General features: G+C 35.8%; 1 protein-coding gene across 1 annotated transcript in view; it reads right to left on the bottom strand.

The window, feature by feature from the left end:
* Positions 1-17,127, bottom strand: part of LRP1B (LDL receptor related protein 1B) — a 1,982,574-nt gene that overhangs the window by 830,141 nt on the left and 1,135,306 nt on the right. The window contains 1 exon segment of the mRNA XM_047722477.1: positions 15,173-15,409. Within this exon segment, the coding sequence (XP_047578433.1) occupies positions 15,173-15,409 (237 nt within the window).

The raw sequence follows: 17,127 nt of genomic DNA, 5'->3' as shown, positions 1-17,127 counted from the left end.
ACAATCTTATAATTTTAGATGAACACCTTGCCTACTATCTGGCAGATCTTTTGTAACTGAACAATGTTTTATATAGATAAATAAATGGAAATCTTAACAATAAATAAGGATCAGATTTTCAGATAGGCTTTAATCATATCATCCTGTACCATCTCTTTAATAACAGATTTTTTTTCTGATAGCATAAAGCACTGGGCTATTTTTCTTCATGCAAACTCCCATCACTGCATTTATTTATTTATTTATTTGTTAAAAAATGCAAAATGAGCTCATTGAAAGTAGAAAACACGAATCTTTTTGCATCAAGTGAATTTTTTTTTTAATGTGTAAACTGTGGATGTTTAAAAACATCACAAGAGATTCAATGTACTCAATATTTTTAAGAATTGTTTCTAATGCTAAGGGAAAGGGAGACAAAGCAGTTTTTAAAAATATCTCAACTTTTCAAATTCCCATTTGCATCAATGAATTATAGACATGTAGCATTGGGCTTTGTTTAGGATGCAGAAAGCTGGAAAAGAATATTGAAACATATAACAATAAGAGAAAGTCCATAATCTATAAGATCATAACTTTTCTTGAGTCCAAATGAAAGCTGAGATCTCAAAGCAACAAAATGAAATATGAGCAACACTAGTCTTGGGGAAGAGTAAGAAACTCTTCTGCCGCTGATCCATAGCAAAGGTACACCGATGCTGAGGGAACAGGAGAAGCAAAGCTGTTCATCCTCAGGGGAAGACAAAATAAAGCTGCTGAACCCATAATCTTGGATTCATATAAAAATGAACAACAACAAAACAAAACAGAAAACCAAGAAAAAAAATACAGATAAACTCCCTACATAACATGGAAGACACTGGCTGCCTAGGAAGAAGAGGCACAGAAAACCCACTTCAAAACCTTAGTCACATAAGACCTAAGACCAATACTGAAACAAGAAAATGGAGAGCCCCTCTTTCACCCACTAGAAGATTCTTACTTAGTAACATAGCACAATAAGCTTACTGAGGGAAGGGTGAGAGTGCAGAGAGAGATCTCTCAGTCAGGCAGCTGCGAATGGAATATTGAAAGCTGAGGAATGAGCAAATATACTCAAGTCTCCACATCAAGAACCAAGTGGTGGGCGCCTGGGTGGCTCAGTGGGTTAAAGCGTCTGCCTTCGGCTCAGGTCATGATCTCAGGGTCCTGGGATCGAGGCCCGCATCAGGCTCTCTGCTCAGTGGGGAGCCTGCTTCCTCCTCTCTCTGCCTACTTGTGATCTCTCTCTCTCTCTGTCAAATAAATAAATAAAATCTTAAAAAAAAAAAAAAAAAAAGAACCAAGTGGTATCAGCCCATCACTGGAGGAATCTGAAAGCTTTGGTTTACCAGAGGTAACTATAATAAGAAGAAAATCCAAAGCCAATCTAATTACTGAATAGACACTAATAACTGACAGAGGAGATATGCTTAGTCTCCAGGCATAAATTTTACTAGTTTGAATCTCTAAGATTTTTTTAAATTCACTGTTTGATATTTAATAAATAATTATGAGATGTACCAGGCAATCTCATTACCAGCCAATGAGATTACCAGGCAATCTACTTTTAGAAGTGAAAACACATGTCTACACAATGTATTGTACACAAATGTTTATAACAGCTTTTATCATAACTGACTAAACTTGAAACAACCCAAAGGAATATCAACTGGTAAAAGAATAAAAAACTTGTGGAACATCCATACAGTATAACATAACCCAACATGAACTTTTGGGATTTTATCAAGATCAAAAGCTTTTGCACAGCAAAGGAAACAGTTAAAAAAACCAAAAGACAACTGACAGAATGGGAGAAGATATTTGCAAATGACATATCAGATAAAGGGCTAGTGTCCAAAATCTATAAAGAACTTAGCAAACTCAACACCCAAAGAACAAATAATCCAATCAAGAAATGGGCAGAGGACATGAACAGACATTTCTGCAAAGAAGACATCCAGATGGCCAACAGACACATGAAAAAGTGCTCCATATCACTCGGCATCAGGGAAATACAAATCAAAACCACCATGAGATATCACCTCACACCAGTCAGAATGGCTAAAATTAACAAGTCAGGAAATGACAGATGCTGGCGAGGATGCGGAGAAAGGGGAACCCTCCTACACTGTTGGTGGGAATGCAAGCTGGTGCAACCACTCTGGAAAACAGCATGGAGGTTCCTCAAAATGTTGAAAATAGAACTACCCTATGACCCAGCAATTGCACTGCTGGGTATTTACCCTAAAGATACAAACATAGTGATCCGAAGGGGCACGTGCACCCGAATGTTTATAGCAGCAATGTCTACAATAGCCAAACTGTGGAAAGAACCTAGATGTCCATCTACAGACGAATGGATAAAGAAGATGTGGTATATATACACAATGGAATACTATGCAGCCATCAAAAGAAATGAAATCTTGCCATTTGCGACGACATGGATGGAACTAGAGGGTATCATGCTTAGCGAAATAAGTCAATCGGAGAAAGACAACTATCATATGATCTCCCTGATATGAGGGAGAGGAGATGCAACATGGGGGGTCGAGGGGGTAGGAGAAGAGTAAATGAAACAAGATGGGATTGGGAGGGAGACAAACCATAAGTGACTCTTAATCTCACAAAACAAACTGAGGGTTGATGGGGGGAGGGGGTTGGGAGAGGGGGTGGGGTTATGGATATCGGGGAGGGTATGTGCTATGGTGAGTGTTGTGAAGTGTGTAAACCTGGCGATTCGCAGACCTGTACCCCTGGGGATAAAAATATATGTTTATAAAGCTGTAAAAAAAAAAAAAAAAAAAAAAAAAAAAAAAAAGAAAGGATGAATCCCCAAGTTTTGTAGCAACATGGACGGGACTGGAAGAGATTATGCTGAGTGAAATAAGTCAAGCAGAGAGAGTCAATTATCATATGGTTTCACTTATTTGTGGAGCATAACAAATAGCATGGAGGACAAGGGGAGATGGAGAGGAGAAGGGAGTTGAGGGTAATTGGAAGGGGAGGTGAACCATGAGAGACTATGGACTCTGAAAAACGATCTGAGAATTTTGAAGGGGTGGGGGGTGGGAGGTTGGGGGCACCAGGTGGTGGGTATTGTAGAGGGCACGGATTGCATGGAGCACTGGGTGTGGTGCAAAAATAATGAATACTGTTATGCTGAAAAAAAATAAAAAAAATTATAAAAAAAAAAAAAAGAATGAATAGATACATTCAACAACGTGGCAGAATCTCAAAAGCATTATCTAAGTGAAGTAATCCAAACACAAAAGCTATTCATTATGGGGTTAAACTTTCCTGACATTTCAGGAAAGGCAAAACTATGGAAAGAAAAATCAGACCAGAGTAGAAATTCGACTAGCAGCTGTTAGGAACATGAAGGAACTTTCCAGGGAGATGGAAATATTCTAATTTGATTGTGGTATTGATTGTTCATCTGAATACATTGAACTATTTCCTTAAAAAAAAAGTGAATTCACTATATGTAAATTATGCTACAATAAGCCTGATTTTTAAAAATAAAATTATAAAAATAGCTAGAGATTATCAGAAGAAAGCTATAGGTATTCAGAATAAAATTTGTAGCCATTTTTAGATAGAACAAAAGAATACTAGTTAATACAGCCAGGATGGTCAGAAAGAAAGAAATAAAGAAATCTATTACTTAATGATTTTTGTTTATATGATACCAAATAACTAAGATGATTGACATTTAATCCAATATTTTTATTTTAAGTATAGTTAAATATACTTAGCAAAGCTTAATATCAAATCAATCTGTAATAGAGAGCGTGTAGAATGTATATACTCATGGCAAGATGTACCAGTTTCCTTCTGCTAGAGCCCACTCCCCATAACCCAACTTGCTCAATTCACAATTCATGACCCAAAGGTAACATAATTTTCTCGGGGCATAAGGTAAAACAGTATAGGCAATGGGAATTAATTAATAGCAATAGTTCTATGACTTGTGATGCATAGTGAATAAGCAATTGTTTTTTTCATTATTCTTGAGAGCCAATGCTAGCCTGGGACTGGAAATAATTTTAATTTGCATGTATTTTGTGCTTCTGGAGAATCTGGACAGAAAATTAACTCAGATGATGTAACTCACTGACCAGAAATATAACATTTTAGGAAATATGCCACGTCTAGTATTCCTTCCACTTACAAATATAAATGAGAGGTTAAAATGACATCTGAGTTATTATAATCAGAGGAAAGGATGAGAAGATGAAGAGGTACTCTTTCACCTCATGACTAGGGATGGCACTGTCATTGAACCTCTTGAGAGCTTTAGTGCATGCTTTTATTATTATTTTTAAACATTTTTTTTAATTTGAAAAGACTCAGTTCTAATCCTTGCAAAATCCTATTTAAAGTGTTTAAAATAAAAATTAAGAATCTAGGTGATATTAAAATTAGATAATAAAAAAGGAACTAGGAGCATAAAGGTGAGTGAAAATACTATTTGTTACCACCTGTATGTTTAAGTGAATTTTCAAAATAGTCTTACAGCTGTTTTTCTTTCCAGGTGCCATTTGGACCACTGCCTAATGACTATTACAACATCGGCAATTTGGTTGCAGAATTAGGAGCAATAGTAACTCACTGTGACATTTGTAATGGGATGTTAAAATTAAAGCTCGGATTATGAGCCAAAATGATGAAAAAAAAATCAAAATGAGTGTGAGAATAAAAAGTTCTCATATTTTACAATGAACTAGATCAAAATTGTTTCTACAACCCTTGGATGCCTCAATAGGATCATAGGGTAAAGGGAAGAGAATGTAAAGAGAAGAGAGCTTTGGAGACATTGCAGTTCTCTAAGCTTCTAGTCCCTGTCCTTCAATCTTCCAAGGTAATAGGAAAGAGACATTGGAGAAATGCTCTTCACCTCAACTCTAGTGATGGAGCTTCCGTGGGACTTCTGAGAGATCTTTGAACTGAGCTCTCAACAGTCTGTTTTCCCAAATGCACATAACTAATGCCTAAAAAAGTCTCACATCTGAAAAAGCTAAGATGAACTCTCGTGGCAGTGTGATAGTGGCTGATTTGCACTAGAGCTGTACTCCCAGAATTTATTAGGGCAGAACGTGTACAAAAGTGTGTAAGCCACACAGGACAGAATTCTGGCACAAGAATGTCTTCAGTCAAGCACAGAGTTGCCCAGCTGGGTATAAGGACTTGAACAATAACAGGATGGGCATGAACTGAATATTCAAGGATGCGAAGTCACAAGCATAGATTTTCATTCACTCTGGCCAAGGGAAATGAAATTATTGAGGTCCAACAGAAAACCTTCAAAAAGCTTACACATGCACACACACAGACATAGAGACACACACATACCCAAATCCCTTAAGAGAGTAAATTTTTTTTTAAAGATTTTATTTGTTTGACAGAGAGAGATCACAAGTAGGCAGAGAGGCAAGCAGAGAGAGAGAGAGAGGGAGGAGGAAGCAGGCTCCCTGCCTAGCAGAGAGCCCGATTCAGGACCCGATCCCAGGACCCTGAGATCATTACCTGAGCCGAAGGCAGAGGCTTAACCCACCAAGCCGCCCAGGCAGCCCCGAGAGTAAATTTTAAAGATCCATCATGTTCAGAAAGAGGCCAGTATTACAATGGTACTAGTTTAAACAAGACCTTTGCCATCTCCTTTTCACTCCTAACCACTCAAACCCCTCTCATCGGTTCCGCCAATGTTGAGAAGTGAGTGAGCACTGGTAACTGACTAGCAATCTGGGAGGGGTGGCAGGGAAAATAAATGCAGGGCAGAGAAAGACGAGGAACCAAGTATGTCCTCCTTTACTTTTTCAGGCTTCTAGCCAGAAGACAACACAAATGATAAGCAGGGAAGATTTGATGATATATTGAATTAGAATTGTGATATGCATGTATATATATATATATATATTGGATGGATTAGACGTTCTAATTACCACATTGATGCTGTGTTTACGATTTAAAGTGACTGAGAAGCCTCTCAGTTGCCTAGTTGTGAGCAGAAAGGACTGGGACTTGATCAAGTTTTGCTGTCAAAACTTTTGCTAGTAAGAGAGTTTACAAAATAAATTTTCAAAACCAAATGGGAGACAAAATATAAAGTTATGCTTTAAATAGGTCAGAGTCACATTTTTGTTGTATTTGTTACACATACGATGACTTACCACTCCCCTAAAGTCCTCTCAAAATGGCTAGTTTCAAGGGAAGTTTGCTCATCTTGTGTTGTGGATATCATCTGGCCCTGCAACTTGAGCTCGTATTTCCTACTCTAGGACCCCCACAGTCATGTCAGCCAAGACTGTTTTTTAATCAGAAGTTTGTATTAACTTAACCAATAGTACAATTATAGCCGATGTTTACAATAGCAGTCCTGGGTTAATAAAGGATTCCTAAGTGATTTCTTAAGTCACAAATAAAAAACACATAATATATAAGAATAATTAAGCAACTGGATAGAATGCATTTCTTTCATTTTAAATTATACTGAGAACTGGCAATTTATTTAAAATATGCAAAAAATTATACTGATCAGAATATCTATTAATACAATGGTTATATCTTTAATAATACTCTAATGGTACTTTAGATATTACTAAGTATTTTCAATACTCTCTTTTGACCTTACCAGCAATTTGGCATTTACAAGATAATAGACTTTTTGCAGAAGCTTCTAGAGCTATTCTCAGCTAATGTGTATATCCACGTATTTGTAGTATGTTGTATGCCTGGTGTGGAAACAAATAAGAGGAAAGATATCTTCTCTATGTTTCCCCAAATTCATTAACAACATCACCAATTCCATTATTTTAAAAAGATTTTATTTATTTATTTGACAGACAGAGACCACAAGTAGGCAGAGAGTCAGAGAGAGAGGGGGAAGCATGCTCCCTGCTGAGCAGAGAGCCCAATGCTGGGCTCGATCCCAGGACCCTGAGATCATGACCTGAGCCGAAGGCAGAGGCTAACCCGCGGAGCCACCCAGGCGCCCCATTTTTTTATGACACTGTATTTTAGAATCCAGATTTCAAGCTTCTTCTTTTCATGTCAACTTTTCAAACAAAAAGACATATATGTTGGCTGAGAGGTTTTTTTTTTTTTTTTCCCAAATATCTCATATACTTCATGAGAAATATAAAAATATGAGAAATATATATTTGCAAATTAACAATGAAAGTGAACTCATATTTGATTCAAATCTCCAGCGAATTCTGGAAAAAACATCTTATTGATAGTCAGTGAGAGTCAGTACGTGCAAACACACTATAACCTTACTACTCAGTAGGGCAATATCCATTAGATTCTCAAGAATTGCCAATGCTCACAAACCTCTTTTTAAAGTTGTAATTAGGAAATATCTCATGACTGATAAATGTATTCATTATTTCTTTAATGGTTGGTCAAAGTCCATATGTCTCAAAGTCTCAGAGCTTTTCCTTTAAGAGTTAATGTCAGAAAAATCAGATTGATATGCACCTGTAATCTAATAGCAGAGAATAAAAGTTTGTTCTTAATTTTAAGATGTTTTGCAAGGCATACTCATTATTTAAAGTTCATGGGAACCTTCTAACATAATTCATTAGTGATATTGTAACATGTTTGTTTTATCACTATAAAACTGGCTCTTTATGACAAGAAATTACAGAGAGTTAATAATGCTGACATTCATTGACATCCCAGAACAAAGGGTAAGCTTTTCCCATAAGGTCTTGTTCCCCTTGAACAAGACAAGGATGTTCACTCCCACTACTTTGTTCAACATAGTACTGGAAGTTCTAGCCACAGCAATCACACAACAAAAAGAAATAAAAAGGCCCTCACAGGCATGTGGTGGTTCAGTCGATTAAGCAGGGTTCTGGGATCGAGCCCTACATCAGGCTATCTGCTCAGCAAGGAGCCTGCCTCTCCTTCTCCCTCTGTCCTCCACCCCCAGCTTATGCTCTCAATCTCACTTTCGCTCAAATAAATAGATAGACAAAATCTTTAAAAAAGGAAGAAAGAAAGAAAGAAGGAAGGAAGAAAAAAAGCATCCAAATCAGCAAGGAAGAAGTAAAACTTTCACTATTTGCAGATGACATGATACTATATGTAGAAAATCCTGCAGACCACCAAAACTCAACCAGAATGGATAAATGAATTCAGTAAGGTGGCAGTATACAAAATGAACGTACAGAAACCCGCTGCATTTCTGTACACTAATAATGAGCAGCAGAAAGAGAAATCATGAAAACAATCCCATTTACAATTGCACCAAAAATGGTAAAATACCTAGGAATAAATTTAACTAAAGATGTGAAAGACCTGTACTCTGAAAACTACAAACACCGATGAAAGAAATTCAAGATGACACAAATGAATGGAAAGATAGTCCATGCTCATGGACTGAAATAACAAATATTGTTAAAATGTCTATACTACCCAAAACAATCTAAGATTTAATGCAATCCCTATCAAAATACTAACATCATGTTAGAACAAACAATCCTAAAATTTGTATGGAACCACAAAAGACTCTAAGTAGCCGAAGCATCCTTGAAAAAGAAAAACAAAACAGGAGGTATCACAATTCCAATCTCCAAGTTATATTACAAAACTGTAGTAATCATAACAGTATGGTACTGGCATAAAAATAGACACAAAGATCAATAGACTAGAAGGCCTAGAAATAATATAATTAATCAAACTTTTTATTATTAGGGTTGAAGCAATAGTGCTTCCCACCATTTACCTTTTTATCAGAATGGGAAGTTTTATAACCTTTAATTCTAGCTATCTCTTTAGAAATTAATAATTTAAAATTATTTATGGAGAACAAAAACACATTATATTTTTTAATTAATGTGTATAACAAACTTTGATATTAGCATATATTAATTATATAGTCAATTAATTGTTGACAGAAGAAGCAATAATATGCAAGGAAAAAGTCTCTTTAACAAATGGTGCTGGGAAAGGTGGGCAGCTAAATGCAACAGACTGGACCACTTTCTTATACCATATACAAAAATAAGCTCAAAATGGATGAAATACCTAAAATGTGAGACCTAAAATTAAAAAACCCTAGATTAGAGCACAGACAGTAATTTCTCTGACATCATCTGTAACATATTTCTAGATAGGTCTCCTGAGGCAAAGGAAACAAAAGTAAACACAAACCATTGGGACTACATCAAAATAAAAAACTTCTGCACAGTGAAGGAAAAAACAAACAAAAGTGAAAGGCAACCTACTGAATAGAAGATATTTGCAAATGACATCTGGTAAGGAGTTAATATCCAAAATATACACAGAACTTAAACTCAACACCCACAACAAATAATCCCATTAAAAATGCACAGAAGACATGAACAGGCATTTCTCCAAAGAAGACAACCCGATGGCCAACAGACACATGAAAAGATGCTCAATATCACTCATCATCGGGGAAATACAAATCAAAACCACAATGAGATATCACCTCACACCTGTCAGAATGGCTAAAATCAAAAGCTCAAGAAACAAGTGTTGACAAGGATATGGAGAATAAGGAACCCTTAGGTCCTGTTGATGGGAATGCAAACTGATGTGGCCACTGTGGAAGACAGTATAGAGGTTTCTCAAAAAATTAAAAGTAGGACTACCATATGACCCACTAATCATACTACTGAGTATTTACCCAAAGAATAAAAATAATAATAATAATTTGAAGGGATATATGCACCCCTATGTTTATTGCAGCATTATTTACAATAGCCAAATTATGAAACCAGTCTAAGTGTCCATTGATAGATTAATGTATAAAGAACATGCAGTAGATACACACACACACACACACACACACACACAATGGAATATTGCTCATATATGAAAAAGAATGAAATCTTGCTATCTGTAATGACATGGATAGACTTAGAGGGTATAATGTTAAGTGAAATAAGCCAGTCAGAGAGACAAATACCATATGATTTCACTCATATGAGGAATTTAAGAAACAAAACAAATGAACAACAAAAAAAGAGAGGGAGAAAAACCAAAAAAAAAAAAAAAAAAAAGACTCTTAACTATAGAGACCAAACAGAGGGTGTCCAGAGAAGAGGCAGGTGGGAGTATGCATGAAATAGGGGAAGGGGATTAAGAGTACACTTATCTTAATGAGCACTGAGTAATATATGGGACTGCCAAATTGCTACATTGTATGCCTCAGACTAATACAACAGTGTATATTAACTACACTGGAATAAAACTAAAAATAAAGTAAATACACACACAACAAACTGGATCTTTATGATACACTAGACATTCCTAGAGAATTATACAATAGGGAGCTCATTGATATCCAAAAACAAACCATGATCTCTAGAAAATGATAATATCACACTAAGATTGGTGTCCTTTGGGAATGGATCAAATCCTGTAATCTGTTTTAAGTAGCCACCCTAGGATCAGTTAGAGTAGAGGCCTGGAACTAGAGTTCTGAAGTGGATTCTAAGTTGGTAGTCATATCTGGGGGGGATCGGAGGGTGTGGGTGGGTGGGTGGTGGTAGTGGTGGTGATAGTGAGAGTTCAAAATATTACAATGATGAATACTAAATCATGTTCCAGGCATACTATCATACATTTCAAACCAACCAACTGGAGGAACTGTTGGATTCTAAAATCCATGGAGGGAGTATGGAGATGCTGGGGACAGAACTGAGCTGAAGAATTGGGCTTGATCCTTCACATGCTGGACAAGCAATAAGGCACTACCCTTTCACAGTATGATAACAGATTATCTTCAAACATGTCATTTGGAGAATATGTTTTGCACAGAAAGACTCCTACCCCTTCCTCTTGGCTACACTTCTGTTCATAATATCAGAAAATAGATCCTGGGATGCCTGAGTGGCTCAGTCTATTAGGCGGCAGCCTTCAGCTCAGGTCATGATCCCAGGGTCCTGAGATCAGGTTCTCTGCTCAGTGGGGATCCTGCTTCTCCCTCTCCTTCTGCCTGCTGCTCCCTCTGCTTGAGCTCTCTCTCCCTCTCTCTCTCTCTCTGTCAAATAAATAAACAAAAATCTTAAAAAAAAAAAAAAGATCCTATGTTGTATCCTGTCCAGAGTTATTTATTGTTTTCTAAGTTTATGGCTCTTGTAAATACCCTCAGGTAAAGGAGGAGTCTGAGGTGTGGAAACATGCACCCACTCCAGATCTCAACCAAATAGAACCTACCATAGAAAAATATACATAAGGTCGGTATAAAAAGCGTTTAAGAGCACAGGTTTTCTGTTAGTTCCTGTGGCTTTTGTAACAAATTATCACAAACTTGGTGGCCTCAAATCTCCAGTTTAATTATGGGAGCTATTGAAAGTACAGATTTTCTGTTATAGCTGCAGGCATTAATAACTTTCAAACTCAGGGAAAATGCTTTGAGTGTTTTTTAAAATATTTTAAAGATATGGAACAATATGAAAGATTGTTTTAACATGTCTTCTATTTGGATATATGTATCCCAGTAGAATTAATTTATATAGTTTAGAAACAAGTACTGCATTAACAGAATGCATACAATAATAAGTTGAATAGTAAGTTATCATATTTACATTTTTCCCTTTCTGCTGAAAATTACAATTCATACTGCAATGAAAAATGAATCTTGGACAAGACACCCAAGAAAATAAAAGTGAATTTGATCTTATAAAGATCATCTATCTTGTTCTCTTAGATAGTGTAACAATTACAACTGGGAAGAATGGGTACTTTAAATTCCCTCACCACTTAGTCTAATTTGCCTCCTGTTGATAACACCTTTTACTTTTTACCACAGCATCCTACTTTATTTCCACTACAGCAGTTATCATTATCTTGTTCATATACGTGTTTGTTTATTATCTGCCTCTCACTATTTAGATACAAACTAAATAGAAAGCTTTATCCTGTTAACTGTAGCATTGCCATCACCTACAATAGCACCTAGACTAGTGAAGGCATTTGCAGATTTTATTTACTAACTGGATAAATAAATAAATCAAATAATTAATTAAAAGAAACAGTAAAAATTTTCAAAAATTATGGCAAGAATTCCAGAGAATAAAAAACTTACAGATTGGAAATGCTATGTCTTTACAGAAGTCTATTTTAATTAAGTTGCTAATATGTCTTCACTTCATAGACATTTTCAGTACTTACTGAGATAGATGTAAGTATCTCAATGGGAAAATTTTCCTTTATCTTTTATTTAACGACTGTTTTAGCCTATAAGATTCTACAGACTATAGGATATACCACCTTTAGGAAGTTTTCCATAAACCTCCAAGAGAAAAAAAAGTCAAAGAATGAATAGAGGTGGGCCTTTTTAGAAATGCTGTTGGTGTTTTTCTTTCTTTATAGAAAGGATCTAAGCTTACATAAAAGATGTCCAAGATATTAATGTTTTATTTACAAACAGCAAAATCTTTATAGCCTTGTACTTCAAACTGTACAAATTTATCTAAGACTCAAAATTTCTACGAAGCTTACAAAATAATTTGTCAAGCCAGGCATTGCCTCCCAGTCTTCAGGTCGGAGGGTGGATATCCTAGCTAAATTAGTGAACACACATAGAATTTCTTTTTTGTCTGATTTCAAGAATGGTAAGTTGTCATTTTCCAAATACAACTTTTATTTTGACATGTTAATCTTATATCATAATGTCTATTGTTATTCTCGACCTTTCCTCCTGGTAAGAAAAAAAGATTAACAAAAAGACATTAAGCTGTCCTTGCAGAGGAATATCAAAATGTTAAGTATATTTCAGGTGTGAAATCTACAAAATGTTCTCATAACCTTCATTCTGCCAAAGCAACACTGTACAGATGTGCCTGGAAGTCAAGTAGCTATTAGAACTGATCCCTGTTGCTGTGATGAAATGCAAAGACCAACCAATGATACTGATAAGATATTGCTATCAAAGTTAGGATTACTAGCTGGAACATTCAGTCACAGCACAGGAACTGACACTTTTTGAAATGAAACCAAGAACCTTCCATGTTACATTTCAGTCCTTTGTGAAAATTTCTAGGTCAAAATCAGAGCAATCCAAATATATCTGCTTACAGAGAATGTGCAAGTCTATTGTCCTAAAATTGTCCATCTTCTATCACCTGAAATCACATGACAGAGAAAAGTAGGCAGACAGCCTCTGTCATTTCCAATTTAAGTTTTACTCTTAACTTAATTCTTAACTCTTGAAAATCTTAACTCTAGGGGCGCCTGGGTGGCTCAGTGGGTTAAAGCCTCTGCCTTCGGCTCAGGTCATGATCCCAGGGTCCTGGGATGGAGCCCCTCATCAGGCTCTCTGCTCAGCAGGGAGCCTGCTTCCTCCTCTCTCTCTGCCTGCCTCTCTGCCTACCTGTGATCTCTGTCAAATAAATAAATAAAATCTTTATAAAAAAAAAAAAAGAAAATCTTAACTCTAATTAGCTCTCTAAAAAGTCACGGTGGCCTTAGATTGTCTTAAACAGTAAACTATAAACAACAACAACAAAATCAGGGATATTTTTCATTTTAACACTTCATTTGTCACATGTGGGAAGTGTACATTTTATCATTCAAGGTTTGATTTAAAATGAATCTGAATTGAATGAATAATCTCCTTATCCTACCCCATTCTCACCAAGTAAGGAGAGACCACCACTCATTACCACTCATGCTGTAATTTATTTCAGTCTGTATCTGTTTTTATTCTCTCTCCTTCCTCTCTGCTCCATTCTGCCCTCCACCACCAGATTGATTCTCCTAAAATATCTTTTCAGTCACGTTATTCTTTGGCTCAGAAGCATTTCCTGCCTCTTAGCTGGTCAGGATTTTCTCCAAGCCTGTTCACCTCACATTCTGCATTTTTCATTTCATGACCTCTCACTTTCCACTGCTCCTCTGACCCTATTCCCTATGACCAAAACATCCTGTAACGATCTACATAATGTCCCTTTCATCCTCTTTCTGTAGTACTTGATTTTTTTTTCTTTTTTCTATGGAATTCCTGGTGGCTGAAATATCCTCCCCTACCTTTTAACATTCTTTCTTTAAGTCTAGCCCAAATACCTTCTCCTGTACACAAAGTTCTCCAGGAACACTCACATAAAGACATCTCTTCCTCCCTGTCGTGATCCATTACATGGACTTTCTCCAATAACCGTATATTTCTTTAGGTCTGATTTGAATTTAATTAAATTAAATGTTGCAAAGCATTTACATTTTTTGTTCATTTATATTCTCTCCAAAGGTAGATTATGAACTCTCTAAAAGCAGTAGCCACTTTCTAACATTCTTTTTCTCTCCTAAGATAGCTAGCACAGTATTTTTCAGCTAATAAACATATAATTAATGTTCCCTAAATCAAGGATTTTTAAAATATTCGAGAAGTGAACAGATTGTGTATGTGACTAAACAGGTCCAGAATCATTACTGAATATGTCTAAAGGTGACTGACTAGTACTCAAATATTTGGTTTGCTTGATTATTAAAAATATTTTCTATTTATACCAAAGCTATAATATTGCGTTACTTAATTGGTTGTTCCTAAGCCATGAAATTTATAAAATACACTGTTTTAAAAAAGTATAGGCATATATAGGCAATTTGCAGATATAGTCTTGCATATAAATATTTATAAGTAAAACTAGATATAAAGAAGTTTCTCTGTGAATACAGATATTTCAAGGGCAACTCCAGAGAAGTCAGTTTAAATGATTTACAAAGTAAGAAACAATATGCAAGAAATGCAATGACAATGGGGACATTGATATTTTTAATGCACTCTGAATGACATGACCAATAGCCTCGTAAGAATCAAATATTACACAAGTCTCTAATGTCCTGTTAAATCTTATGTTCTGCCATATAGCACTATAAACATATAATTGTAAATCTACATTTTCCATGAAGGTGAATAAGTAGCTTAATTTAATTCCCGTAATGTTTAAAATGTGGTGGACAATTCCAAGTTCAATTTTATTAGGGAGGTTTTAATATTCTGGTATGTGAAAAACAGATAGAAATAATGTTACTGAGAAAATTAAATCAACAACTATTTTTAAATCAACAGTAAGTTCTTAGGTTCCGGTTGAAGTGAGTTTGACATATGTTGGATTTATCCTTTTACAGCGCTGTATCCCAGGGCAGTTTGGTGCTAATACTACATATTGTCACTTACCATCTTTCAGGATGGTTTCTCTCTCTGTGCCATCTATCTTCTGCCGGCCAATTAGGAAACTGGTGGTGTCAGCAAAGTAAATATAATTGGTTTCTGCATGGAAATCTAAAGCACGAGGGTTTACCAGATTCTCTATGGGGATCATGTATTCATCAGCTATCTTGGTATTCAAGTCCATTCCTCTAACAATTCCTGGGCGTCCTTTCCCATAAAAGAGGAACAACTCATTCTTCGGTCCTGCAGAAGAAAGATTACAAACACAAACAACTGAGGCTGTCTAATCTTCTTTACACTGCAGAATGCCACTGTTTAATTAACTGGCACAATTAGCGTTTTTTAAATTCAATACCAAAAATTAAACTCTAAAATATGCCAAATGTATCTTGATGCAAGAAGTCCAGCTAATTGCATTACTTTAATTAAAACAGAAATTACTTCCATGAATGGGTTATATTTAGTTAATTATTCTTTTGTCTATAACTGTCTGTATAGCAAAAACATGACAGATCATTGGATAACTGGTAATAGTAAAATGGACATTTATTAAAACATCCGGCACATTTAATTTTACAATTCATTACAATCTATCTAACACATTCTGTAGATACTAACTGTAGCATTCATTATGTCTGACAATGCTAAAAACTTCAGAATATTTAAAGCACCCTGCCTCAGAGTTTGCGTCTAAGGCTGTCAAAGGCAAACAAATAGAATCACATAGTATCACAAACGTGCAGGAGAATATATTACAAATGTCTAAACAAGTGATGTATTTATTTTTTAAGAAATGAAATAAAATGCCAGTTATAGCTTCACTTTTTTCTTTACATCTTAATTAGAATGTAAGAGGTTGATGTTGTCTGCCAGTAACTGTGATGTACAACACAGCCCTTATCAAAAATGAAACAAAACAAAACAAAACAAAAACAAAAACTCCAAACAAAAAACTATTTACCAGGTTAATATGCTAAAATCAATTGTAGTTCTTTCTACATAGTGAGTTGACTCCTTCAGACTTTCATGTGGAAATACACACCGTGCTCTTTAATTTCTAGAGCAATTGACTTAGTTTAGTTTATACAATTTGAAGAAAATACTTTTTTTTTTTAAAGATTTTATTTATTTAGGGTGCCTGGGTGGCTCAGTGGGTTAAGCCGCTGCCTTCGGCTCAGGTCATGATCTCAGGGTCCTGAGATCGAGTCCCACATCGGGCTCTCTGCTCTGCGGGGAGCCTGCTTCCCTCTCTCTCTCTCTGCCTGCCTCTCTGCCTGCTTGTGAACTCTGTCTGTCAAATAAGTAAATAAAATCTTTAAAAAAAAAAAAAGATTTATTTATTTATTTGACAGAGAGAGAGAGAGATCACAAGTAGGCAGAAAGGCAGGCGGGGGGTGGGGGAGGAGCAGGTTCCCTGCTGAGCAGAGAGCCCAATGCGGGGCTCAATCCCAGGACCCTGAGATCATGACCCGAGCCAAAGGCAGAGGCTTTAACCCACTGAGCCACCCAGGCACCCCATGAAGAAAATACTTAATATAAAAGGGAAAACATACTGAGTTTTAGTAAAACTGAGGATACAAATGACTCAATTATAATTGGGTAACAGTACCATAAGTGAGATTCTTAGCAAAGCAAGATAACTAAACTATAAAAAATTTGGAGAAAAAAGAGGAAAAAAATGAGCAATTACTTATAAACTCAATACCCTCAATACAAACAATACTGTCCGTTTAAATATTTTCTTTCTCTCACTTTCTTTTAAAATTTATGTTACTGAATATTAAATGTATATAAGTTGATATTTATTATATTTTAGTATATTTTTAAAAAGCAAATTTCATGCATCTGGAAGAGATCTTAATAATATTTCCAGAATACTGAAAGGTATGCATGTGCCCTAAACCAATTCTCCACTCCTTATTTTCTTATTCCCCTTTCACCCCAAAGACATCCAATATCCT

Source organism: Lutra lutra, chromosome 3 (genome assembly GCF_902655055.1).
Source record: "Lutra lutra chromosome 3, mLutLut1.2, whole genome shotgun sequence".
Taxonomy (NCBI): Eukaryota; Metazoa; Chordata; class Mammalia; order Carnivora; family Mustelidae; genus Lutra; species Lutra lutra.
The sequence above is the reverse complement of the archived record's forward strand: the minus strand, read 5'-3'. Positions and strand labels throughout refer to the sequence as shown.